Source organism: Notamacropus eugenii, chromosome 3 (assembly GCF_028372415.1).
Source record: "Notamacropus eugenii isolate mMacEug1 chromosome 3, mMacEug1.pri_v2, whole genome shotgun sequence".
Lineage (NCBI taxonomy): Eukaryota > Metazoa > Chordata > Mammalia > Diprotodontia > Macropodidae > Notamacropus > Notamacropus eugenii.
In genome coordinates, this window is record NC_092874.1 from 22,531,744 (window position 1) to 22,559,266 (window position 27,523).

General features: G+C 45.7%; 1 protein-coding gene across 4 annotated transcripts in view; it reads left to right on the forward strand.

The window, feature by feature from the left end:
* The first annotated feature begins 1,180 nt into the window (after positions 1 to 1,180).
* TCAIM (T cell activation inhibitor, mitochondrial) overlaps positions 1,181 to 27,523 on the forward strand; it is a 33,105-nt gene continuing 6,762 nt past the window's right edge. For 2 of the 4 annotated variants that reach the window (XM_072651093.1, XM_072651096.1), the window contains exons 1-6: positions 1,685 to 2,078; positions 7,097 to 7,169; positions 9,064 to 9,199; positions 11,557 to 11,710; positions 13,679 to 13,931; positions 24,506 to 24,628. In XM_072651093.1, coding sequence (XP_072507194.1) covers positions 7,141 to 7,169; positions 9,064 to 9,199; positions 11,557 to 11,710; positions 13,679 to 13,931; positions 24,506 to 24,628 — 695 coding nt within the window. In that variant the 5' untranslated portion in view covers positions 1,685 to 2,078; positions 7,097 to 7,140. Of the gene's footprint in view, positions 1,326 to 1,684; positions 2,079 to 3,349; positions 3,417 to 7,096; positions 7,170 to 9,063; positions 9,200 to 11,556; positions 11,711 to 13,678; positions 13,932 to 24,505; positions 24,629 to 27,523 lie in introns of those variants that run through there. The other 2 variants (XM_072651094.1, XM_072651095.1) reach the window with 2 other exon arrangements.

Sequence of the window (27,523 nt, forward strand, 5' to 3'; positions counted from 1 at the left end):
AAGGTCCCCAGCCTCACTTTCTCCTCCAGAATCATCTGGGTCCAGTGGCCAGACATTCATTAGGACAACTGGAGATGGCCCAGGATGCAGTGGGAGACCCTGGCCCTTTTAGGCCTTCTCAAGTTTTCACTTTGAGTGAGGTAACACCCTGTCAGTGAATAGGCCTCTTTAAGAAGTCCATTAAGGGATGGTCCCTTGGATTGAAAAAAAAAAATCAGACTCGGAGGGTAAGACCCTCAGGGTTGCTGGTCAGAAGAGCAAGTTCTTACTGACATTCACCCTAAGCCAGGAGGGGCCCCAAATATAACCATGAAGGGGAGCCTGGGCAGGGATGAGCTCTAGAGTGAAATGGGCTTCAGGTTTGGTCTCTGAGAAGAGAGAGGAGAGAAAGAAAGAAGACAGACCCTTTGGCCCAGTACTGCCCGGGGAGGGCAGTTACCCAACTGGCTGGGTCCCCATTCTGGTGCTCAGGTCCAAGCCATCACTTCCCTGACGTCATGGTCCTCTTCAAGAAGGCAGGACAGATGCCACCTGTGAGCGGTCCACGCTGCCCCAATGCCCCGGCGGCTGGCTAACTCGGCTCACCCTTGCGCTCTCCCTCGTGGATGACCGGAAGCTGTCCGGTGACCTTGGGGTTTGCCGGCCGGGTTCCTGCCTTCCTTCCGTCTTCCTTTCTCTGTCTCTCTCTCTTCCAAGACCAAAGTTTAAGCCCATCGCCCATCTCACCCTGGGGCTCGCAGACTGGACGACCTCTGCTTCAGAAGGAACCTTCTCTTCTGGCCAGCGGCCTTGAGGGTCTGCCCCGGACGCGCTTCTTAAAGAGGCCTCAGTGAAGCCTCACAAGGGCCAGGGTGTCCCCCTGCATCCCCGACAAACCCGCCTCTGGAGAGGAAAGTCAGGCTGGGGACCCTGCACAGCTCTCTCTTCTTCCCCTACGCGTCCTCTTGAAAAGGACTGGAGTCACCAGAGACCTGGGAAACGTCTGGGAGTAGAAGAAGCCTGGTGCCCGCGAGGCGGTGCTCAGTAGTGTCGGGAGCCCAGCACGTGCTCCTAGGCCAGGGGGCGCCACTGCGCAGGCGCCGAACGGCCGGCTCCGAGCGCCCCCGGGGCGGCGCCAGCCAACCAATGGGGGGAGACGAAGCCGGGCCGGCTCGAGTGCGCACGCGCGGGCGCTACGCTCCTCCCTCCCCACCCCCGCGCGCAGCCACCTGCCGCACAAGTCCCCCACCCCCGCGCGCGCGGGACCGTATCCCCTCCCTCCCCGCGGGCTCATTCTCCCTTAAACCAGACGACGGGAGTGGGCGAAGCTCTCCCGGGACAGGCTGGTAAGGGGATCGGGCAGGGGCAGGCCGAGGGCTGCGGGTAGCACCAGGGTCCCCTGCAGGGGAAGGCTGGAGGAGAAGCACACCGAGCATCCGCCAGAACCAGTGGGTGGGGAAAGACTGGCTGAGGAGGAAGGGCCACTGGGAGCAGCTTTAACTGGTCTCAGGCTGCGCGCGCCGCGGAGCAAGGCCTGGCACGGCTCAGCCAATGGGCGCACGGCTCCCTCAATCGCGTCCTCCTCGGGCCTGACGCAGCCCAGCCAATGAGCGCGCGGACCCGGGAGCGGTCCGGGGCGGGGCCTGGTGCCGCTCATCCAATGAAGTGCAGGGGATGTCTCTTACCCCTCCCCCTACCGTCCTCTTAGACCCTGGATGGGGCGGGACGAGGTCGGCCACATCTCAGCTAATAGACGCGCACGATGGGACCGTTCCCTTCTCTTTATGCTCGGCTGCCTAGCCTTGCCACCTTGTCATCCTCCGTGTAACACTGCAGAAAAGGGCGGGGCCAGGGAGCGAGGCGTGGCGCGGATTAGCCAATGGGCGCGTGGCCCGGCGGCTCCTCCCTCACGTCCTCGCCTCCTCCTCCGGGGGCTCGGGAGCTGAGGTGGGGGCGAAGGTGAAATGGACCGACCGGGTCGGTGCCCTCGCGTGGGCGGCCTTCCACGTACGAATCGGGGCCCCCGCCGGGCCGCCTCGGGGGAGGGAAGGTGTAGCCGTGTGAGCCGCTCCGGCCGCGGGTCCGGGCGTCCCGCCCAGGTGAGCCCCCCGCCGCCGGGGCTAAGTGAGGAGGGGTCATCACCCTGACCTTGATCCTGCCCCTCCCCTCCCCCGCCGCCGGGCAGGCCCTGCGGACCGCGCGGGCCGGCCTCTGCCCCGGGGCGGCCCCGGGTGTTTCCTGGGCGGCGGGAGAGCTCAGGGATCCCCCTGGCCTGTGGGGAAGGGAGGCCGTGGAGACGAGGGGGGGCGGGGTCGTCCTCCCTTTACATCTCGGTGCGCCAGTCCCGAAACTAACGAGAAGCTCCCTGCACTCCCCGCGAACTTCCACGCGCGTGGGGTGGCTCCGAGCCTCTCGTCCGCCCAGCGCTCACCAGAATGAAAGGCCAGCCCCGCCTCTGTGGTCACACAGCGTTTGTCTGAGGGCGACACTAAGCCCACCCTGGACTAGGCACCGCCAAGTGAAGGGGGGTCCGTGCGAGGGCCTGAGCCGGGGCGGGGGAGGGGGAGGGCAGGGCAGGGCACGGCCAGCGAGTGGCATCCAGAGGTCAGAGTCCGCCGGTGTCAGGAGGATGGAGAGGCAGGAAGACGAGGGGGGCGGGGCGCCCTGAAGGTCCCCCGACGGTGGGTTTGAAGTGTCCACTGGGCGGCAGTGAGGCAGGCCTGCGCAGAGGTGATGGTCAGTAACAGAGCCCGCCGGGGTCAGCAGTGCCCAGGAGAGTGTGAACCACGTCAGATCCATGAACAGGTTCAGGAGGGCCAGGACCGTGAAGTGACCCAGAGATCTGGTGCTGAAGAGCCAGATTAGCAAGAGCTGAGCCGGGAAATGGAGAAGAACGGAGGCCACCTTCTCAGGGCATTTGGCCAAAAATGGGAGGATGGACATAGAATAAGTAGCTCAAGGATACGGGTGGTGAAGTGAAGGGTTTTAGGTTCTGGTTGTTTGTTTTACGGATGAGCAGAGCAGACCAGCCCGTGTGAAGTCAGGAGGGAAGGGAGCAGTTCATAAGGAGAGGTTCTGAAAGTTGATTTCACAGGTCTAAGTTGGGAGAGTTGAGTCTAGAACTCTGTCTGAAAAAGATCTGGAGGGTCTTAGTGGACTGCAAGATCATTGTATTCCAAGAGTGTATTATTTGGATGGAGTTGTGATCTCATCAGTTTGCATATTCTCTCCAGGGCTGCAGCTCAGAACCATCTATGGTGACCTTTGTCCAGACTCCCCCTGTAAATATACAGCCACTCTCCGTGCTGGGTGATGTTTGTCCTGGACCTCAGCAGAGGCCATCATGGGTCCATTTCCCCCCCTCAGGTCAACCTCTTCTGGGCTTTCATCTCTCTCATGACTGACATTAGGTCTCTTCTCTTGCACAATCCTTGAAGGTAACGTATTTAATGTGCTTCTGCCTGCTCGTGCCAACCATCCACTTCTCTGGTGCCCTTTGGGTGACCCACAATTGTAAATCTTCAGAGACAGTTGTGCTGCATGATTCATAGCTGTATAGCATCAGAGGGAAGATAGAAATGGGCCTTTGTTTCATGACAATCTGTGAGTGTTAGGACATCCTTCAAAGTTCACTAAATGCCAGCCTGCATTTGAAGAGGGACTGGGGAGGTGAAGGGGCTTCCATTAGCCTTATTAATGATTTGCCAGCAGTGCTTCACTTGTGATCTTTGAAAACATTTTCATGGTTTGGTTCATCTAACTACAAATTAATTCCACTTGTGGCCAAAGTGTTCTTGCATTAACCTTTTGCCCTCTTCTTTTCAAATGAATAATCTCTTCACATAAAAGGATGCCCAGGGACAACAGAGCTGAGAGTTTGATGAATGAAGGAGAGGTTCTGTACTAGACTGGAAGTGCCCTGAGGCCAAGCTTGGACTATGTCTTATTGTTACTTCTACCTCCTAACAGGATTTCTTGTTCCATGACTGTCTATTGAATGAATAAATTGACTCTGTCTAGCTGTTGGAAGTGGTATTTGGAAGTTATAAGGGTGATTAGAGGTTAATTGTTGTTGCAGAATCTTAAAGAATTGGCATTAGGCTATTCAGAAAATGTAAAAAGATAGCCAGCCATTTGCTGTACAATTGGGAAACACTTTGGCCTCGTGCAACTACATGCCATTGATTACTTGAAGTAAAATTGGTGCCAATAGATGTTCTGTATTAAGTACAGTTGGTTTTCATTTTTCTTAATAGTCTTGTCTCTAAGATAAAATATAAACGCCCATACTTTGCTCTTAAAACCCTCCCAGAGTTGCTATACTTCAGCTGCCTTCACTCTGTGCCCCCCTGCAGCCTCCTCTCCCATTGCTGAATCTGTACTAGACACTCCATTTTGTGGGAGGGCCCATACCACCAGACTAATTTCCCCTATCCTTTTCAGCTGCCTTTTAAGTGTTATCTTCCCCCATTTAAACGTGAGCTCCTAAAGGGTATGCCCAGCACTGAGTTCAGTGCCTGGCACACAGTAAGAGCATAATAAATGCATCTTGACTTGTCTTGACACCCTGGCCCCCCACCCCTCTTTGCAGTCTCATTGTACATGACTCCCTGTCCTGCCCCACCAGGTGATGTAGCCAAACTGACCTCTCTGCTCCTCACACATGGGACACCATCTCAGTCTCTCTTGTGTTGACTATGCCCCAGGTCTAGAAGGTACATCCCCTTCAGCTTCTAGACTCTCTCCTCACACCTTCTGTGTGATTCCCCCCAAAGACTTTGTCTTTATTCTGTAGCTATTGCCTGCTGCCTTCCTGAGCGAATGTAGGTGCCCTGGCAGTTGGGATGAATTAATCCTCTGCATCCTCAGGGCCTAGCACAATGCCTGCTCAGCGTTGTTGCTTAAGGCTTTTTGATTCATTGATTGATTAATAGAATAAGAAGTGGGTGCCTTAAAGTCTGCAAAGAACCTTCTGCATGCATGTAAGGCTCACAACCACCCTGTGAGATAGATATGGCTGGTTTTCATCCTCATATTACAAATAAGGCAGCCAAGATTCAGAAAGATTAAGCAGTTCCATTATTTCACCACAAGGAAGTGCCAGGCCATCCCATGGGCACTGCAGCACCCTCTCCTTCACGGCTCTTTTTGGTCCAGACCAGGAGATCTTTGATGTCAGGAGCTCCGCCAGTGCCAACTTCCCCCAACTCTGCAGCTCTGGGGGCACAGAAATGTTAAATGACATCTGTAAGGTCATACTGCCAATGCAGAAGAAACAAGACTTCAACCCCAAGGCTGCTTTGCCTTTCTCTCAGATCGACCACCCTGTAAACATAACACAAAATAGGTTTGACAGAAAGTACATGGAAGAGGTGATTACTTCCTTTACAGAACAGTTCTTACTGTGACCCTTGACAATACCCCCCCTCCATTTCATAGCTGAACTCCTGGAAAAGGCCATCTGTCATCAGGGCATTCACTTCCCTTCCTCTCACTCTCTTCTAAGCTCTCTCTAGTCCACATTCCAATGAACCCAAATTGCCCTCTCTGGAATTACCAATGAACTCTGGATGGTTGTGTCTAAGAACTTTTTCTCAGTCATCACTCTTCTTGACCAGACTCTGCAGCTTTGAATGCTGTTAGTCATATGCTGTCTTCTTTCTCAGCTGTTATGACAAGGCTTTCACTTGGTTCTCCTCCCTGTCCGACCACTCCTCAGTTTCCCTTGTAGAATCTCCATAAAGGTCACGCCCCCTAGCCATAGGTGTCCCACAGGGTTCTGTTCTGGGACTTCTTCTCTTTTCCCTCTCTACTGTTTCACTTGGTTACCTCATTATCTCTGCTGGTTTTAATTACCATCTCTCTGCCAGTGATTCTCAAATCTGCCTATTCTGTCCCAGCCTCTCTGGTGTCCTCCATTCTCAAATTTCCAGCTGCCTGTTAGACACTTGGAACTGGATGTCTCATAGACATTTAACTTCAGTGTGCCCAAAACAGAATTCAGAGTCAGAATAGGTAAGTGTTTATTAAGCATTATGCTGCTCAGCCTCCCAGGCTCAAGGCTTTCCCCACTGTAGTCCATCATCCACTCAAGTGTGAATCGATCTTGTTTAAGCCCAGGTCTAACCTTTCTCCCTATTCCATTAATGCCACTGGCTCCCTAGTCACCTCTAGGACCAAAGGAAACTCTTTGTGTTTCATAGCCTTTCCAATCTGCTTCCATCTTGCTCCCTTCCACACACTCGGCAGTCCAGGGATATTGGCCACCTGGCCACCATCCCATCTCCTGGTCCTGGGTATTATCTGGACTGTTCTCCATGCCTGGTACTCTCTGCCTCCTCGCTTCCTGGTTTCCTTCAAGGCTCCTACCTTTCTCCAATTTATCTCGTATGTACCTTGTTTTTTCATAGCATGTTGTCTCTCCCTTTAGACTATGAGTTCCCTGAGGAAGGGGACTGACTGTTGCCTTTCTTTGTATCCCCAGGGCTTAACACATAGTAGGAACTTAATAAATGTCTATTGACTCGATTGTCAGTTTCCTGGCACCGTGAATGTAGTTCATCCCTCATTCTCAAAGAGGACCAATGATGCCAATGATGAGGTCTTGACTTGGGCATGAATTGGATTTAAGTGAGGCAGAGCTGCATAAAGTTTTCAGCCTCACTCTCTTCCTGAGTCACTGACTGTGAAGACCCTCAAATGGGATTTCATGGGCATGAACATAAATGTCACATAAAACAAGTTACCAGTGTAACATTAATTTTCAATGTTAAGATAATTATGAATACAAATTTGAATAAACCAACGGGCTCCTGTAATGCATTACATGAATTTTTTAAATCACAGTATCTTTTTTATTAAGTCACTTTTGCAGAATGTTTCAGTGTGCTTGAATGTTTAAAAACGGTTATCCCATTGATGAGTCAAATTTCTGAGGTGATTTTGGAGTTTTTTATAGAGAGCGCTCTAATATTGTCATCCCTCGATACTATGGTATTACATTCTAAGGCAATTTTATTTCAAGAAAATATTCCCCTTTCTTTGTAAAGGACTGGAAAAATTTGTACAATATCAGTTTTTAAAATTCTCCTCTTTCTATTATGTTTAATTCTTTTAGTGATTAATGGATTCCTGGAAGTTGACTTGCAGCAATATATAGAAATGTTTTTCTATATGAGACCCATAAGGAGGTAAGATTGGCTGTCAGATTTGTCTTAATATTAAAACAAGTGTTCATTATTTTAGCTAACTTACAGTTGTTTTTCAAATGTCTGAAGTTATCTTTTTTTTATCATGGGGGAAAGACTAATGGGAAAGCAAAGATGGAAGGCAAAAAGAGATGGCGTCTAAGAGTAGCCAAGTCTTTGGAAGGCCCTTTATAGGACTTGAGAAAAAACATACTGATACATAAAATACTTGGTTATGAAAAACATCTGGGGACAAAAGTACTTTGTGAAGCAAACGTTGCTAATAATCTTCTAGACAGATGACAGATTAATGTTCCTTAAGCACTATATGCCACTATATTACTAAGCAGTAGGGGTACAAGTAGGAGTAGCTGAGTGGTGCAGTAGATAGAGCGCTGGGCCTTAAGTCAGGAAGTTAAAATCCAGTCTCAGATACTTGCTATCTGTGTGACCTTGGCAAGTCCCTTTGCCCTATTTGCCTCAGTTTCTGTAAATGAGCTGGAGAAGGAAATAGCCAATCACCCCAGTACCTTTACCAAGAAGACCTCAGATGGGGTCACGAAGAGTCAGACGTGACTGAACAGCAGCAGCAAAGGTTACAAATACAGGCCAACAAGGCCTTCCTTCAAGTATCCAACATTCTAGTCAGGGAGATGACAAGTCAAGGAGAACCAGAAACCAGGAGGGGAAGCAGGAGACGGGCTCCTCCAGCAGGACAAGGCCATTGTCGAGGAAAAGTCCTGGGAGTGATGGGAGCGTTTAGGGTGGGGGTCTGTCAGAAGAGAGGAGCTCAGGTCAGAGTTTCATCTACAGTAGAAAGGCCAATGCTGGTAAGGAGACAGAAGTCCCAAGAGTGAGTCAAGGATGTGACAGAGTAGAGTGAGTCTGACTGGGGCCCTTGTGAAATGGTCAGTGCCAAGGACTCAGCATTCAGAAAAGCAGCCCTTGCTGCCCCCCATATTTTAATAGATGGGTTTGAAATGGAAGTCAGTGTTACCCATAGCTCTCCATTTGGGAAGTGGGCTTTTTTTAATGGAATGAATTAGTCAACAAGCATTAATTAAACACCTTCTGTGTACTAAGTAAGCACTGCTTTGGTAGGCATTGCACCCGGGGTACAAAGATCAAAGTGAAGTGGGTCTGGCCATCAAGGAAATGCTTCCTGGTCCTACTTGGCAACAAGGTCACCCATCTGTGGTTGAAACAGTTTCTGGGCTCAGTTGGACGTCTTGTAGCAGTTACTTTTTGTCGATTTTGCTCATCTAAGAAGTGGTGATAATCAAAGTCAGTGTCTGTACCTTCACTTATTTCCATTTTTTCTGTACTCTGTTTACTCCGATAACTCAGACTGGAGTTGTTGTAACTATATGTAGTAGTTCCTCATTTTTGTGCCGTCTTCTCATTTGATGCTAATTTTGACGTTCAGTATGATGGTCACAGACAGATGATTCAGAAATGACCCCCCGTTTTGTGCCTGTTGTGATAAAGTCTTTCTCAGTCCTGTTGTTCAGGACTTGCCATGCCCAAGGCCTTTCAGTTTTCTTTTTGAAGAAAGGGAGGGTAGCCACGCTTGAGCATCTGAGCAGTCTACCAAGCTTTAGTCTCTCATTCCTTAGTCCCAAACCATATTTTTCATTCTGTTTTATGCTGTCCTCCTCGTACTAGCCTTCTTACTAAAGCCCCTGGACTTCAAGGCAAATATTAGCTCAGTTTGGAGGATCTCATCAAGCTTGCCATGGATTTCAGGAGAATATTCTTTACTTGGATTGTTCTTGGAGATCATACTACCTGGAAATAGAGTCTCTGTCTTAATCATATGTATTTGAATCATTTTGTACCTCTTACTTTTATTCTTTATGCCTTGGTGGATAACCAACCTTTTTTATTTACTTATGAGGTTACGTCTAGAGAAAATACTCCCCTCCTGGCTTCTTCACTCCAGAGCACTCTCAGGAGCTGAGGCCATAAATGCTCTAAGACCTTTCTACTTTGCAGTGCACCCAGATTTCTTTGGACAGCATCCCAAAGAGAGGGTAAGCATTTGTCCTTGTCCTTTAGTGTCCTTGGTGTTCGTTGAATGGAAAGGTGGTTGGTTTGGGTTTGTCTGTTGGGTTGGGATCATTTTTTGGTACCTAATTGAAAGGGTAGGAAGCTGATTCCCAGGTTTTACTTGTAATTACATTTTGTGGATTGATTTTTAGAATTTGAAAATATCAGATTGATGTTCCTGAGTGCAGATGTCTCAAAACTCTTGGTGCAGTTAGAAACTTCCATTGACCTAAAACAGCACTAAGACTTGGGACACTCTGTAGAGTCCATTCTTGATTATGCCTGTGCAGGCTCTTTTTTTATATTGTCAGTGCATGTTTTTTTAATAGCTCAAGGTGAGAGAGAGTTCAAGAGAGCTTGAGTTGGGAGTTAGAGAGATCTGGGTTCAAATCCCAGCACCTATTACCTGGGCAGGCCTCCTCCCTCCTCTAAGCCTTCATTTCCATATGTGTGGAGATGACCTTAGGTGAGTGTGGACCAGAGGAGGGATGGTCTGGAAGTGCTTTAAAACATTCTTCTGGGTCTCCACTGGTTTCTCATGAGGGCCCCATCCCCATCACTGATGGCCTCTTAGCCACTTCAGATCTGGTATCTGGAAGCATCTCCAACTCCATGGTGCCCCAGAGAGCCCATTCTCCTTTCCCATACTCACCCCCCTTGCTGAGTTCACCCTTTCTGCTGAGGTGTCATCCGCCTCATACTCACCCTGTTCTCACCTTGATAACGTCCTCATCTCCACACTTCCTTACCTCACATGTCGTCACAGGATCCCATCCTCCCCATCTTAGACTATTTGGGGACTTGCTCCCCCTTTCTCCACTCACACACAGCCAGCACCCACCCTCACCACCTCCTGGGGACCATGACAGTGACCTTTTTATCTCCCTGCCTCCAGTCCCTTACCACCCCAGACTATCCTCCACAAGGCCACCAGAGCTTGTCCTGAGCTCCCCCTGTCCTTGCAGTCAAACAGAACATGCTCTGTCCAACATGCAAAGCCCTCGACCACCTTGCCCCTCCTACCTCTGTACACGTCTTGCATGTGACTAGGTCTCTCAGAACTTTGGATGTTCCTTACTCAAGATGCTCCATCTCTCCCTCTGTAGTTTGGTACTGGGGGATCCCCACTCCTGGAGGACTCTCCTTTCTCACCCCTGCACTCTTTTCTGATGCTGCCCACAGCACACTCCTCCCCAGACTACATCCGTCTTCATTTTGTGTATATCTGCACATTATGAGGCATGTCCGTGTCGTCTCCCCGGTCAGAATGGAGCTGTCAGGACTAAGGGCTATTTTGCTTCTGTCTCTATACCCCCAGCATGTGCCTGGCACATGGGACATGCATAATACAAGCTTGCCAATTGCCTGAAGATCATTGAGACTGACTCACTGTGAAAGAGCAATTTCTTTTAAAACTCTGTTAAAAATAGAAACTCTCATTAGATAAAGCAGAAAAATACAGTCCTCAGTTAAAAATAAATGATGCTTTATTGAGTGCAGTTTTTGACATAGTTATTTGAAAACAGCACGCATGGTTTGATTGACAAATTTGTCACCTATAGCTCATTGATCCCTCAGATGTAACAATAGGTTATGGCCTGTATTTGTGGGTGACTCCCCCAACTCATGCCCCAACACATGCTTGCTTTTTGAAATGGGCTAGAGGCCTTGATGGCCTTCTCCTCCAAAGGGATTTTCACCTTCCTCAGGATCTCACGTCTTCCTTTTTGAATCTATATTCACTCTGGCTGAGCCAAGTGAGGGGACAGATCCAGCAGGCTCCCCAACTGGCATCTTCTCCCTCGTTCTCCCAGAGCCAGGAGAGGAGCACAGCCAGCCAGACCCAGACTGACTTCCTTGTTTGTCTTTAAGAGAACAAAGCATCTCAGAAGTGCTACAAGTCCCTATAAAACTAAATAGAATCTTAAGCTTGCTGTTGGTGTATATATAACTTAAATCCATATTATTAGAAGTACCAACCTGGGGATGACTTGATCCTTTCCATACACTGTTTGGGCTTACCTCACTGACTGGCTGAGATCTATGGAGAAAGGGCCACAGGCTCCAGCACCATGGAGAGCAGGTCTCAGGCAGTGTGAGACCATTACCAGCACCTGTGATGAGAGAGAACCATGTACCCTGGTGTGTTTCTGGGTCTGTACCTCTGCCATGCCAGCCCCCAGGGCGTGTTGAAATGCAGAGAAAAACATGGAAACACCTAGGACATAGATCATAAATTTTTAAAAATTATTTAAGCCCTCAAATGATGTTGACCCATAGCATGAATGCAGTTCTCCTGTTGTTTCCGGCCATGTATGTGACTGCTTCTTTTCTCCCCCAGGAAATCAATGAAAATTCTCTTAAGAAATTAAGTGCCTACTTGGAAAACCTCCAGAAACCAGGCTTCAAGTCTTTACCACCTACCCAGCTTACTTTTTATGTGAGAGAAACCGAGCAGACGTCCTCGGATGGCCACGAGTCATTGAACGCACTAGGTGCCTTGTCCATTTGTATGATGCTTCTGACAAACTTCACCCACATTGTACAGAGTAGTGGTAAATATGCAGGGAAAAGTCCTAGGAAAGCATGGCGGGTCACTGAGCTCCAAAACCAGGGGCCTTGGGATTCTCTGCTAGCTAGAGAGATGGCTTTGAGCAAGCCCATATCTGTTGGGTAAACCACATGCTCCACATACTTGAAGGGTTTTGAGGTAAATGAAGGAATATTCTATATTTCCTCGAATACAGGACAACTTTCCTTTTATGTCTTGTATGCCAGTTATCAGCCATTTTGATGTTTAAAGATGGGCATCGGATGTAAACAGAGGGATCTGAATTGTGCTTTACTCCTCCTATAGCAAAGGTAGGAAGAGAAAAGTGATTGATGTGGCCAGGCTGTCATTGGTGCCTCTGCTCCAGTCCTGGCCCAGCCAGTTAGGGTAGGGTTACCCCACAGGAAATTAAACATTTTTTTAAAGAATACATATTTTTGTATGCCATGAAATGTTTTATATGCAGGTTTCTTTTAAGAAAAGTGCTGTGTAAATTGATGGAGGGTAACATAGACTAATTGGAACTTTTAATAATTTTGATATTAATGATATGCCTAAGCCTACTTCTCTTTCAGGCAGAATTCACACAACTGTGTGTATGAAGGCTGGCATGGGAGCATGGGAAGGGAATGACATAGAAGTGTCCTAAGTAGCTGCAGACTGATTTCTCTAGTTCCTTCACATTTTCCATTCCAGGGCCCATATCCAGGGGTCCCCTTAGGCCATTGTCTGTCCTAACTTCCCCTCTCTCACCCCTCCTCAGTCTTCAAAGTCATCAAAAGGGAACCTCTTGCTTTTGGCTAGACAAGACCTATGAATATTTCTTATGAATATTATGAATCTTATGAATATTTCAAGGAATCTTTAAAACCTTCCACTATAAATTAGTATGGGTCACTAAGACCCGGAGAAAACAAAAATTGAATTTAAGTAATGGGAGAGAAGAAAGTCTCAGAATAGAGGTGATACCAAAGGTAGCCTTCAGGTGTGGTGGAACAAAGCAGCTCTAACTGTTAGGAGTAGCTCTGAAGTAGAGTGAACAGTAAAATTCCATGTGCCTTGCTTGTGTTCCCGTGATGCCCCAACCATGTTTTGCATTTCTCTGATGGCGTATTTTACCACCGACTACTGGAAGAATACAACATTTTTTCTGTAGACACATTCTAGAAAATAAGCTTCTTATTAACCATTTAGTAGCTTCAGTCACTAGGCTTAAATCAGTGACTGGGCCAAAAAAGACGATGACTGAGGCCTTGGCGATCAATCAGACATGGAAATAGGAGGCCCTGGCACTTTGGGAAAGCAAATGTGGGGTCGGGGGGAGCACTCTCCCACCACCCAAAGAAAGCTTAGTCTCCTTGGCTCTCAAAACAAGAGTGAAAGAAAGGTTTCTCTGGATTTCTGTCTACCAGAGAGGGCCTGGTTCTGTTGTTCAACACTGCCAGGACTCATGGTACCCTCAGTCCTGGTCCTTGAGGAGGTCTTTGGTGTGTTCAAACTCAGGACAGTTTTTCCGTGACTAGGGCTACAGAGACTGACCCCAAATTTGATCCCTTGATTTGGGATTGGTAACCCTTAATTTCTAAGGTGCCACGCCCTAGCCTGCTGCCCTTTAGCTATAAAGGATTTACCAGCACTCAGTTCTGCACCCCAGAAACAAAAGGTCAAGGGGAGTACATGGGGAGGTATAATTTGCGGAGTGTGAAATGTTTCGTTTTGGTTTTTCACAAGTGTTTTTGCTGTTAAAAATAATTTTAAAGTATTTAAGGAGATTTTTTCATTCATTCTTAGATTTTATGAACATGTATATGAATTTTGATATGAGTTTTTAATGTGAAAAGATTCCTTTTTTTAAGCAAAGATGATCTTAAACTGAATACAATGGTAATTGTTGTGGGGTTCCATTTTTCAGGGTTCCGAGCTGTCACTTTTACTTTGCACAACAGAGATCTCCTGAGTACCGTCTTAGATATTCTCAGCTCCTGTAGCTTGTCCACTCAGCACATCCCAAGCTTGAGCACTAATGGGGCCTCCCAGGCAACCACAGGGGCCAAGAGGACCTTCGACAGACCTATTAAATGGGATAAGACTTACTACTCCTTTACTGGATTCAGGGACCCTGAAGAAGAAGCGGAAGGAGTCCAAAGAATGGAAACTTCTCTCATGTATGTAGATGCTTTTACTTCCTTAAGAGGGCGCTATAGCACACAGCTCAAATTAAAATGCCTTTTTATAGAAAACTACAAAAAATAGTCTCAAACTGATTCCTTCATCGAGCAGCACTGTCTTTGAGATGAATCATGATTCAGAGCCTCGTGAGTGTGTGTCTTTCATAGCTTTAGCCTCCAAATCGCAATCACCATTTGGTGAACATTTCTTGAACCTTAATTACCTTTGAAAATTGACTTCACTTGGGTCTTTTGAAAATCTTGTGTTTGTAAGACCTGTGACGCATGGACCAGAAGGTAACAGACAAAAGAGTAGCAAGAAAGGTTATTGTAACAACTTTTTTTGTTGTTATTTGGTAGCTTTAATAAGTCAAATTAAAGTCGTCTTTTCAAACAGGAGCTCTGATGGCATCAGACGCAACAAAAGGAAGGTTCGTGTTGTGTTAGGGACTTAACAAAGAATTCTTTTCCAGGTGAGTCTTTGAAAAGTTATTAGGAAAAGATTCTGACAACTTTTGGAAATATATCTGCCCCTTTAACGAAAGAAGAAATAATACCAGTTTTGACCTTGGCGGGCTTTAGGTTTACCTTTGATAATGTTGGAGTGAATTATTTTTGGAAGTAATCATTGGCACACAGTCAGATACTCTCCTGGGATGTGTTGCTCTTCCTGATATCTGGAATAAAGAGATTTTCCTGTAATATTCTTTGGCTTCCAACTTGTAATAGGAATACTGTAGGCAGTACTTGACAATCCACCAGCAGATTAGCTGCTTTTCAGATTCTGTCTCTGATCTGCTCCTCCCCGATCCCAGCTGACCAAGAGTAAGACTGAGCCAAGAAGGGGGCGAGACTCTTAAGGGGAGGGGAGGGAGGAGATGTAAGCATTTATTAAGCTCCTACTATATGGCAGGCACCATAATAAGCACTTTAAAGATACTCTGGCATTTGATTCTCATAGCAACCCTGGAAAGTAAGTGTTATAATTTATATCTCCGTCTTATAAATGAGGCAGGCAGAGGTTAAGTGGTTTGGCCAAGGTCACTTAGCTAGGAAGTCTCAGAGGCTGGATTGGGATCCAAATGTTCCTAATTCCATGTTGTATTTTTCCCAGGCTTCTTGCTGCATGGGATGACAAGATTCCCTACTTCAATTAATTACTCAGAGGCCTCTCAAAGTGATGAGAGAAAGTTTATTTATTCGATTCTCGAGAAGCGGGGCAATTCCTCCACCAGGTGATCTGGAGCAGGAAAAGCCAAAGACAAAGGAAAAGCAGTGATATATGTAGACCCTAATGCAAATCCCTTGCTCCCCACTGACCATTATCCTCATTAGCTGAGAATATGATCTTACACTCTAGACGCAAAATCTAGCCAATCCCTTCTGAAATGAAGGCATCAAAAAGTTATGTAAGTTTTATCCAATCGTTGAGACCCTAATACACTACATAATTTGTATCCTTATATGGGAAATATTTTCCTCTGAAGGCATGGCAACCTCAGTCTCTCAGTCTCCTTTACCCCCTGGGAGAAGAATTTACAATCTGAGAAGTCTTCACTGAATCTATTCCACTCATTGCCATTCTGCCTCTTGGATTAGATTCATAATTGTGTAAATCCACAGTCATGGCTGTCATGAAGATACCTGACCCTCATCATGTGGACTGTAAGGGCACCAACTTTCTGCTTCAGACAAAGTTATTTTAAGCCTATTGAGGAAGATGTGGGTCATGGTATGTGAATTTAGTGATGGACAGGTGTTCATTGGCAGTTAGCAAAGCTACGGAGATGAAGAGAGAAGAAAGGCATGGCCAGGAGACCAGGTCCAGAGCTGAGGAGGGGCCAGAGGTGGGCAAGCAAAGGGCAGCACACATGAGAGAAGTAAGTGTAAGCCCTCCCATGGGCATCCATGAGAATAGGAGTTCTGATGGTGAGAGCTCAAAGGCACCTATGTCAGAGTGAGTCAGTCTGAAAACCAGAATGGGATTTCTGATGGAAACTGATCCAAGGTGAGATGCCCAAGAAGAAAGCTGTTGAAGAACTTCAAAGGATCGACCATTTTGACCCAAGTTTAGAGGTTTGAACTGGAGACCAGCATGTGAGAACTCAGTAACCTCAAGCACAAAGGCTAAGAATCAGCAGGCTAAGGAGGAAACATCAGAATTGTGTAATCCGGAATATCATTGACTAAGCTGAGTGCCTGTAATTTGCACTGATGAAGTTTGTTTTTCCCCAAAATTTCTTACCTCATAGTAGAATTTGTACATAGAATGGCTCACTAAGCAGAAGGAAGTCTGATGAGCCTCTGTGGCATATTTGTGGTATAGTAACAGTCTTTCTAGGGCTGACAATCTTCCCAAGGTTGAGTTCTGCAGAAAGTGGCAGCACCTGACATGACTGGCAGAGAATATTAAAAGTCTTCCCTTTGAAGGTATCTTCATAAATTTCGTTATTTGCTGAAAAATGTTCTTGCAGCAAGAAATGCAAGGTGTCCCAAAAGTGCTAGGGTGATGTTAAGGGTTCAGGCTGCTCTGAGACTTATAGGGTGCGCTGTAAACCTGACATAAAAAGGTTTTGCCTATATCCGCTTGTCTACCCTAACTCTTCATTTCTACAAAAGTTCACTTCCTGTTTTAAACAAGAGGTAATACTTGGCAGTGATCATTATAGCTTCAACACATGTCATTTGGAAATTAAAGATGGTACTCCCCCTCCCCTCCGTGTCTTGGATTTGTGACCCTAGTCAAGTCACCTCACTCCGCATGAGGACTTGCACTGTTAAAGGAATTTCCTCTGGAGAGTTGCCTGTCCGACAGTGTCTAGCTCCAGGTCCAAGCCATGAAGAAAATAGCCCTCCACTAATTAAATCGATCACAAGCTTGACACCCGAATGTTTGGCAGAAGCATAGGCCAGTTTGCTGGTTATTAAACGTGAGCCAATCTCCAGGCGAGCGTCTCTGAGCAGACACTGGGATTGTTAAAGAGGATTAGACGTTTCATCCCTTGGCTTTGGGTGTAACAGTCCGATAATCATTTGCTTTTGATGGGCATCGGGCTCCACAGGCATCACCACCTGAGCTGGGGGCAGAAGAGAAACAGTCCCTGCCGTCAAGAGGAAAGGATGTGGCAGGTGTGCACGTCCCAGTGGAGTGGCAGGGTAACTCGAGGTAATTTTGAGGCAGAGGAGAGGAAGGGAGACTCCAGAAAGACCTCATTAGGTAGGCAGCTGCTCAGCCTTGAAAGAGATGAGATGAGAAGGAAGCACATCCCAGGCATGGAAGAGACAGGTGGAGGTGGGAGGAAGGCCAATCCAGCTGGACCGTGGTGTGTCTGAAGGGAAGGAAAGGCGGGAGCCAGCTTGGGAAGGACTTGAAATGCCCAAGGAGTCTGTTTCATCCTCCAGGTACTAAGGACCGTTGGAGCTTGGTGGCCCTCCACCTAATGCAAGACCAGAAAGACCTACTAGTTCAAAGTGCAGAGTTTGAGGTTTATTGAGATGAAAAGTTTCTCATTTTTCACTCCAAGTATATGACCATAAAAGGCTTGCAGAAGTGTGTGCTCTTTACCCTTTGGTTTGGTGTGAATCATAGATGAGGCTGTGATGCTGATGTGCCACTTGTGTTCTCTCTGGCAGATGTGGGGGGAGGGGGTCTAGTGGCAGTATCAGAAGGGCCTCTGTATTCTTTGGAATTCAGCATTTTTTATTAAAGTGCCTACTTTGTGTAAGGTAGAGAGATTAGAAGCTGGGAGTACCTTAAGAGCTAAATCTCTCCAATGGATTAGAAAAGGCATAGACACAAATAACTGGGGGGGGGGGGGCTGGGGAAAGGGCACTATGAGAAATTGGAGGAAGAGGAGAAAGGGCAGGCTCAGAATAGGGTCAGAGGCTACTCCAGAGTACAGGAGGAGACAAGAATGAGCTAAGGCTGGAAGGAAAGACAGTAAAATGTACGTCTCCTTAGGAAGTTTACAAATCAGAGATCCGTTTAAGCCGACTAGACCCTTTTTGAAATGCAGGTGCCATTGAGGGTGTTCATTCTTTTGGTCACTTAGTAACATGTAATGCTTTAATCAGAGAATTTTGATTGAGATAGGAGAAAAGTGGAGGCTGTTTGGGGGAAGCTTGTGTCTGAGTGAGGTAAATGGCCTTGGGTCAGGGTATCTGAGGGTAGGCCAGATCAGAGGAGAAGAGAGAAGAGGTGAGTGGGGACCAGAGAATAGTTGGTCACCTGCCTTGGAGTTTTGCGTGGTGTCTGGATGTTGGGGATGTGTGCTGCTGTAACAGACTCGTACCTCATTGCTGACGCCTAATTAAGAGATCAAGATGAGCTTGGAAGGCTATAAAGCCCAGCCTGTCAAGTCCAGCATCTCAGTTCCAGTCCAGTAACTCTGTCCAGCCCTCACCCTCCTAACAGGAAGAGAAAAATGGGAAGGAAAAAAGAGGAGGAGAGATGCCTGTGAGTGTTGAATGTCTTTGCCAACTCTTTTCTCTCTGTATGAAGTCCACAATGTTAGTGGGCTTCTTTCCCCGAAGGTGTGGGATTTCTCTTCCCCTTTTCCCCCAAGAAAGCTGAGAAATTGGTGTATATTGGATGTTATTGATATATAGATCCTTAGCTGGTAATCCAGTACCATGCAATAGTCAGGTACCATATGCATTGGAACCCCATAATGGGTCCAGACTATACCAATGGAATACTTGGAAACAAAGCACCGTGACACCCAAGGAGGAAGGTCCACCTATATCCCAGAATTGGGGTGTGAATTCCAGAAGCTTATAGTCCCTTCTCTTTGTTGATGTGCAGTGACAGGCAAGTTCCATTTTCCATTTATAGTTTGGTCACATACTCAGCTAATTTAATAACGATGCTGAAGGGAAAATGTTGGACCATTGCTGCAGTAACAACTTCTTCCAAAAGGGTTTGGCCCCAGACCAGACACTTACTATTTGTGTGACCCTGAATAAGTCACTGAACCCTTTTTGTCTCAGTTTCCTCATCTGTAAAATGAGCTGAAGAAGGAAATGACAAATACGCCAGTATCTTTGCTAAGAAAACCCCAAATGGGATCACAAGTTGTCCAACATGACTAAAAGACACGTGTGACCTTAGCAGGGTAAAGGTGAGAAATGAGTTGCCTCAGTGATCCTGAGGCCCTGTTACCTTCTGAATGGTCCAGGATTCGGGTTTTCGGGATTCTATTGTTTCCGGTCCATGTGACTTGGATTCTAACCACCTCTCTTCTCAGTATTGGAGAGTAAACTGGATTCCTGCTGATGGTTTGGGGGAGTTTTATTAACTAAGAAGTGAACATGATGAAGATCTTAAGCTCCGTCGTGTCTTACCACTCTTCATCTTTCCAGACTTTCAGCATCTCAGCTCTCAACCTTCCCCAGTCTCCCACTGTCAGATAAATGAAGGGGAGGAGTCAGTTCACTCTCCCAACAGGCACTGGGCCGTGACTGACATTTTTATTTTTAGAGTACCAGCAGTGATAGGAAGAGGAGGGTGCCGTTTATTTAGCTAATGTCCGGAAAGTAAATTGCTGTATCCAGGCCAAAAAAAAAAAAAGTTTCCTATTTATTAATTATCATAACATAGTATGTGATAAAAGTTAATGCCTGTGTTGAGATTGCCATTGTACTTTGCACATAATAGCATTCAAAGTGCATTTGAATTTGTCCTTAGCAGGCTTTCTTCTTGCTCCTGAAAGAATATTTGATGTCATTGCTGGGGAAACCTGGCAAAAGGCTGTTCTAGAACTAACAAGTTACTGTATGTTGTGAGCTAAATTGGCTCAGGCCTGAGAAGAAAAGGGAGGAGGGGACGTCCAGAGGGTCTCTTGTGCATTCCCCTGGGCTGCCTAGGCAGAGGATCATTGAGGAGACAAAGAATAGATCCCAGGTACTGCTCTGAAGTCATCTGAGGGGCCTTCTGAAGCTAATGCTCACAGAGCTTTAACACATAAGGCTGGGGAGAGAGAAGACACGTGGCGAGCAGCCTCTGGTACCAATGAAGACTGAGGGTTTGTGATCAGAGCTACAATTCTCATGAAGATCCATATGTGTGATTCTGGGAGGGGAAGAGGGGTGGGATGGTCCAGAACATCAGTGAAAAGAACTCCTCCGGTGCAAATCAACAGCTAATCCAGAGTCATCTTAGAGAGGCCAGGCCAGCCGACCAGAGAGCTTCCTTGGTGTGTGTGGGAGGTGGGACCCACTGAGCTCGTCTTGATTCCAAGGACGGCCATGCAGTCTCTCTGTAATAATATAGGGTTTTATTTGGGAACCACAGATTGAAATATGGAGTCTATTTGATGAGAACCAGTAAAAATATATTTACCCAGTTTCACAATTTTGATCAAAAAGGCTTTAAGAAGACTACCCCCTCCTGTGCAACCACCGTTAGCTGCAACACAGGAGGAAGATCCTCTCTGAGAAGGGGACTGGCCCTAGGTGGCATCTTGAACATGCCATGTTAGGATAATGAAGAGCCCCTGACCTCCTAGCATCACTTGGGCACAGAGCTAGACTAAGGCTCCAAAGGAGTAGACTTTTAATACTACTCAGTTCCTTTTTGTTCCCTTGGGGTCAGCAAGCCAGCCCAGCTAAGTAAGATACCCTGAGGGAAGGATGGGAGGCAGCATGCGCCACTGATGATGCCAACCCAGGGCCTGGAGTTGCCAGAGTAGCCCAGCTCCCTCCATCTTTATCCCTGGAATTGTGGAATCATTTTTAGGCCTGGCCAACTCTTCATGACTCCGTTTGGGGTTTTCTTGGCAAAGATGCTGAAGTGGTTTGTCATTTTCTTTAGCTGCTTTTACAGATGAGTAAATGGAGGCAGACAGTATGAAGAGACTTAGGAGGATGACACCGCTGGTAAGTGGCAGAGGTCAGATTTGAACTCAGGAAGATAAGGCTTCCTGACTCCAGAACTGGTGCTCTGGCGCCACCTAGCTGCCCTAAAGCACCATACATAAGCTTAAAATCACTGAAACTATTAAATTTCATCTTTCCTCTTCAAAAAATTGCTTATTAAAAGGCATTTCTTCTGACTCCCCCACACCCTCCCTACTCCTTTTGGACATCTGTTTTCCCCTGTTTGCTAAGAGTCTGGAATCTTAACGACCTGATTAGTGGGAGCAGCAAAAAGCATGTTGCCATTTGGGTTTATAATCATGAAAATGCAACACAGGAAAAATGCCCTTTAATAAAAAGGCATAAAAATGTGCATCTACTTATGCAAATAGATAAATGTATGTATGTGTAGATAGCCCAGTGTTCCAAACGAGCTGTCATTCTCGCCAGGGCAGGAAGTTAAGGTTTATCTCCACCGAAAATGAGGACAAGAATTTTATGAATGCCAGTGCTTAGAAAAACGTAGGTAAGAACTCAGGCATTTTATATGCTTAATTCTAAGATTATTTGCCCATTTAAAAAAAACTCATCTGACTTTTGAGTGGTTTGTTATTGTCGTTGAATCTTTTGTCTCTGTGTTCACATTCTTTCTTTCACAACCTTGCCTCACCCCACCCCCCCAAAGATTGTTTCTCAATTTATAAGGAGCTATTTGTGATTTTGTTTATTGGATGTGTGGTATCATTTGCATAAAACTAAATGGTGGCTTCGTGATTTCTGAGATCCTTGGCATCAATTTCTGACAGCTGCTTGGGAATGACCCATGGCTGGTTTCCAATTTTGTTTTAGATTTTTGATTGGAAAATTGATCACATATTGAATTAAAATACGTTCAGCCTATCCATAAGTTATTTGTTAAAAGTTATGACATTTGATGTTTGATGGCCACTAATAATTGTGATCAGCATGGCTAAAAGAAAATGTTTAAGTGATGACTTCTTGAGCTTTTTTCCCTTTATCTAAGGCCTTCTGCCAGTAATTTTGGGGTAGGGATTGGGAATCCTTGGGCTGTTCTGATCTGGGAATCATGGACTGTCATGGTCTAAGGACTCCCTGGCATCCTGAGTGCAAGGTACAGCGACATGATGGAGCTTTGGAGGGACTTGGGCTGGAGAGTGACCACAGACAGGAAGGATGATGCAGCTGAAACCTTTGCTGTGCATCTGTGACAGCTCAAGACAAATTAAGAAAGGCATTCCTCTAACTGTCTGCATCATCCAGCCTTTCAACCTTACATGCTTCTAAAGTGTTGGTTTTGTGTACTTTGCGCCCAGCACAAAAAAGTTGGAATTGAAAAGAAGTAAACAATGCACTTCCTGTCCATGAGGGGCAAAGTGAGGCAGCCAGACCAAGAGAAATCAGCGACTGGAAGACCTGAGTGAAAGTTCACTTCTCTCTAAAAGTCACGTAACCCATTGGGGTCATAGCATGGACATTTTTTTAAGAACATTTTCTTAGCAAAAGTTTTTTCTCTCCAAGTTTCTTAAGCAGTGACAGCTGTTTTTTAAATAGAAGTGATTCTTTTACCCTAAGTGATTGAGCTGCAGTAATCTGCATTGACAGGCAATACCCTCATGGGGAGGAAAATGCAAATCCATGGGAGTATTTGAGGAGTGGACTACTTCTTTTACCGAAGGAAAAACTACGTAGGAAATTTGGAACATCCAGAAAACTCAAGTAATAATATAAAAGGATAAAGGTGGTCTTAATAGAAATTTGAATGTATTCACCAAGGTTTGATTTGAGTGAGACTGCTTTCAACTCTCCAGTCACATATATCTTCTAACAATGAGTTTTACAATTCTGAGGTACCCCCTCATACCTATGAGATTGATTCATATGACAACAAGGGAAAATGATAAATGTTGGTGGTGATGTGGGACATTAATGTACCGTTGGTGGAGTTGTGAACTAATCCAACTATTCTGGAGAGCAATTTGGAACTATGCCCAAAGGGCTATAAAATTGTGCATACCATTTGATCCAGCAATCCCATGACTAGGTCTGTATCCCAGAGAGATTTAAAAAAGGGAAAAGGACCTATTTGTACAAAAACATTTATAGCAGCTCTTTTTGTGGTGACTAAGAATTGAGGAGGTGCCCATCTCTTGGGGAATGACTGGACAAGCTTGTGATTGAATATCTATAAGAAATGACAAGCAGGATGATCTCAGAAAAACCTGGGAAAACTCACATAAACTGATGCGAAGTGAAGTGAGCAGAACCAGGAGAACGTCGTGCACAGTAACAGCAGCACTGTCTGATGGAGACCTGTGAATGCACTGTAGCGACCCAGGGCGGCCGCCAAGGACCCAGCCTGCAGAGAGAGCTGCTGTTGCCTGAGTGCAGACCTTCCTTTCATTCTTTTGTGCTTGTTCTGGTCTCCATGTACAAAATGACTGACTTACGTAATTGCACACATGACATATCAGATCATTTACCATGGGGAGGGGGATAAGGGATAGAATTTAGAACTTAAAACTTTTTAGAAATTTAAAATTGTTTTAACATGTAAATGGAGAAAAATGAAGAATATTTTCTAAAATTTATTAATTTTTTGTTTTCAGCATTCATTTTTATAAATTTTGAGTTCTAAGTTTTTCCCCCTCTCTCCTTTCCTCACTCCCCAAGATGGCATGCCAATCTGATGTGGGATATATCTATATATACACAATCATATTAAACATATTTCTACATTAGTCATGTTGTAACAGAAGAATCAGAACAAAAGGGAAAAACCACGACAAGGAAAAAAAGTAGTCTACTTCAATCCACATTCAGACTTCATAATTCTGTCCCTGGATATGGATAGCATTTCTCCTCATGAGTCTTTTGGAATTGTCTTAGATCTTACTGCTGAGAAGAGCTAAGTTTATCAAGATCAGTCCTCACGCACTGTGGCTGTTACTGTGTACAGTGTTCTCCTGGTTCTGCTCACTTCACTCAGCATCAGTTCATGTAAGTCTTTCTAGGTTTTTCTGAAATCTGCCCATTCATCATGTCTTATGGGAACAATAGTGTTCCTTTATATTCATATATCACAACTTGTTCAGCCATTCCCCAACTGATGGGCTCTTCTCAATTTCCAGTTCTCTTTGCCACCACAAAAAGAGCTATTATAAATATTTTTGTCCATGTGGGTCCTTTTCCCATTTTTTGTGATTTCTTTGGGGTACAGACCTAGTCATGGTATTGTGGATAAAAAGGTCTGCAGAGTTTTATAGCTCTTAGGGCTTAGTTCCAAATTGCTCTCCAGAATGGTTGAATCAGTTCACAACTTTACCAACAGTGCATTAGTGTTCCAATTTTCCCCTATCTTCTCCAACATTTATCACTTTCCTCTCTTGTCATGTTAGTCAATCTGATAGGTGTGGTGGTGTTTTAATTTGCATTTCTCTAATCAGTAGTGATTTAGAGCATTTTTTCATATGACTATAAATAGCTTTAATTTCTTCATCTGAAAACTGTCTGTTCATATCCTTTGATGATTTAACAATTTGGGAATGAGTTGTATTTTTATAAATTTGACCCAGTTCTCTATATATTTTAAAAATACCTTTAAAAATGAAATATTTAAGAAAAATAGGGGTTTAACTTTCTGTTCTATGGAAATAAATGGACAATTCCAGTGGTTACATCTCTCTTTCTCTTTCTAGGTCCTGGTTAGATAGTAATGAAAAAAGTGCCATTAAAAAGCTGACCAATAGTTTGCCACTGAGAGAGGAACTGGACCGTTTAAAAAACGAATTGTCTCGCCAGCTCCTGCTCTCAGATATCAGGTAAGGATGCAGAGGTCCCACTGAGCTCGGCCTCCTTCCCTTCAGCTAAGAGGAGCATCTCTAACTTTTTTCTATTTGTCGTCAGTGTTCTCTCCCATTTTATTTCATGCATAATAACTGGGCATTGTATACATAGATAGCACTTAAGTGTTTTCATAGTGCTCTTTGGAGTGCCCTTTGGGATCATAGAGCTAGAAATTGTCCTTAATTGCCCTTAAGGACAATTTCACGTAGCCTCCTTTCATAGATGCAGAAATAGCAGTGCCAGGGCCACCCAGGTGCTAAAGGGCATAGGCAGAATTCAAACTCAGCTCCTCTGACTCCAAGTCTAGACTTTAACCATTGGGCCACACAATCGCTATTTAAAAGGTAAGTTACTACATTCAGCACACTCTGCAGTCCTGTGCAGTAAGGACCATGGACATTTTTATCCTCATTTTATGTACTGGGAAGGAGAGGAGGGAGTTAAAGAGGTAATAAGACTTGCCTAAGGTCTTACAATTTGGTCTCCAGTAGAATTTGAACCCAAATTTCTTTCAACTTCTCCATATTGTCTTTTATAAAAACTTGTGACCTGCTACCTAAAACCAAGGGTTCTAGGCTTACAAGTGAATTCTGCCTTGCAGGCTGCTCATATAATATAGCTCTTTAGCTCATGCCTACATACATAGTTCACTCAAAAGCATCACTATTTGACTCCACAACCAAAGGAAAAAGGTCCTCAGTTCCCATGTAAGCACTCAGGCTAGCAATGCACAGGGCACGCGTTAGGTCATTCAGTGCAGAGGCCATAGATAGCCAGGATAGCTCTTTCCCTTTCTGCTACTGTTCCACTTCTCTAGGGACTTTTAAATCATAAAATCACAGAATCTGAGTGTGGCTTTCTAATACAATCCTTACATAAAAAGAGTCCCCACTATACCATACTGGACAAGCTTTCTAGTCTTATGTTCCGCCCCAGGGTTGGAGGAAAATACTCTGCTCTTCCTTCCAAAGAGCCCTTCCAGTCCTCCAGCTTTGCTGTTCTGTCCTACTTGGGTTATCAATAAGTCAGCCCCTTGTTACCAACATGTACAGTCCACAGAACTTACCTGGTCCTTGAAAGGCAAGGTCCCAGTTTACTGCTCAACATTACGACTTTCTGTTTGGCTTACATGCCCACTTGGGCTAAGGACTTGACATGGTCCAGGAATTGCCCAGTTTGGTCTGGGACCTCCTTTACTACTCTCCCAGTACTTCTCCATTTCAGCCGTATCTGGAATCAAGAGGTTCCCTGGGAAGTTGCATGAATATTCAACTCTGTCCCACAGCCATTCAGGGAGCCCAGACCTTGATCTGGTTGTAACACTAGGCAAAAAGGAAAGAGGGAAGGGGAGGGTGGGAGAGAGGAAGGAAGGAATGGAGAAAGAGAAGAAGGAAACAAGGATGTGTTGAAGCACCTTTGTTGTTCAGTTGTTACCAGCTCTTTGTGACAACATGGGCCTTGGCACATCAGGCCCGCCTGTTCTCCACTATCAGTCTATCCATGACATCATCCATCCATCTCCTCCTCTGCTGTCCCCTTCTCCTTTTGCCTTCAGTCTTTCCCAATATCAAGGTCTTTTCCAGTGAGTCCCATCTTCTCATGTGGCCAAAGTATTTAAGCTTCAGCTTCAGTGTTTGCCCCTCCAGTGAATAGGCTGAATTAATTTCTTTGAGTATTAACGTATTTGATCTCCTTGCTGTCCAAGAGTCTCTCAGAAGTCTTCTCCTGCACCACAATTTGAAAACATGGATTCTGTGGCGCTCAGCTTTCCTTAGAGTCCAACCCACACAGCCAGATATTGTTCCTGGAAAAGCCATAGCTTTGACTCTGTGGACCTTTGTCAGCAAGGTGATGCCTCTGCTTTTTAGTACGCTGTCCAGATTGGCCATTGCTTTCCTTCCAGGGAGCCAGTGTCTTTTAATTTCATGGCTGGTCACCCTGTGCAGTGAGCTTTGAGTCCAGTGATACAAAATCTGACGCTGCTTCCATTCCTTCTCCCTCCATATGCTAGAAGTCATGGGACCAGTTGACAAGATCTTAGGTTTTTGATGTTAAGCTTCAAGCCAGTTTTTACGCTCTCCTCTTTCCCCCTCATCAAGAGACTTCTGGATTCTTCTTCATTTTCTGCTATCACCGTGGCATCATCTTCGTATCTGAGGTTGTTGATAGTTTTCTCAGCCACCTAAATTCTGGATTTTGATATTTGATGTACCATGGCGCCCTTTAGCTGTCTGGTGAACAACAATACATGCTCTTCATTAACAGAGTGGACTTAACTCCCCCAAGACAAGACCATAAATAGCCCAACTTTTTGAGGTTATAGACTGGAAGAGATCCTGCCTCCTCTCAGAACCAAGAAGTCTGGTTTCAAGTTCACCCTTTGACAGTCCTGGCTGGGTGACTGCATAGGGCCCCCAGGCAACTCTCTAAGGCCAGCATGGGTAAAGGAAGTTTTCTCCCTGGCATTTAGTTCCCCATGCTAAAGACATCAAAGGGAGCCGGTGAGAACTCCCACACCAACCACTAGTGGAATTAGGCTTGTGGGTGGTGTCTGCGCTTCCCCAGGAGGAAGGAAGGGAGGCCGTGTGAGCCTCGTGTATTAGTGAGCTCATCATGGCCTTTAGTTACTAGTTATAACTAAAATAATTTAGTTACTTATAGTTAGCTGCACCCCAGCTCTGTGAAGGCAATTTACCAGTGAACCATCCACCCAGAGGGCATGGAGGCTAGGGAGCTAGGCCGGGAATCAGGAAGATTCCAGTTTAAATCCAACCAACCCAAAATCAACATTAGCCTGGGGAGAGTGGCAGTTAGCAACTTTCTCATTTGTAAATATGACATTAAATTGATCTGGGCCACACCTGGGGTTT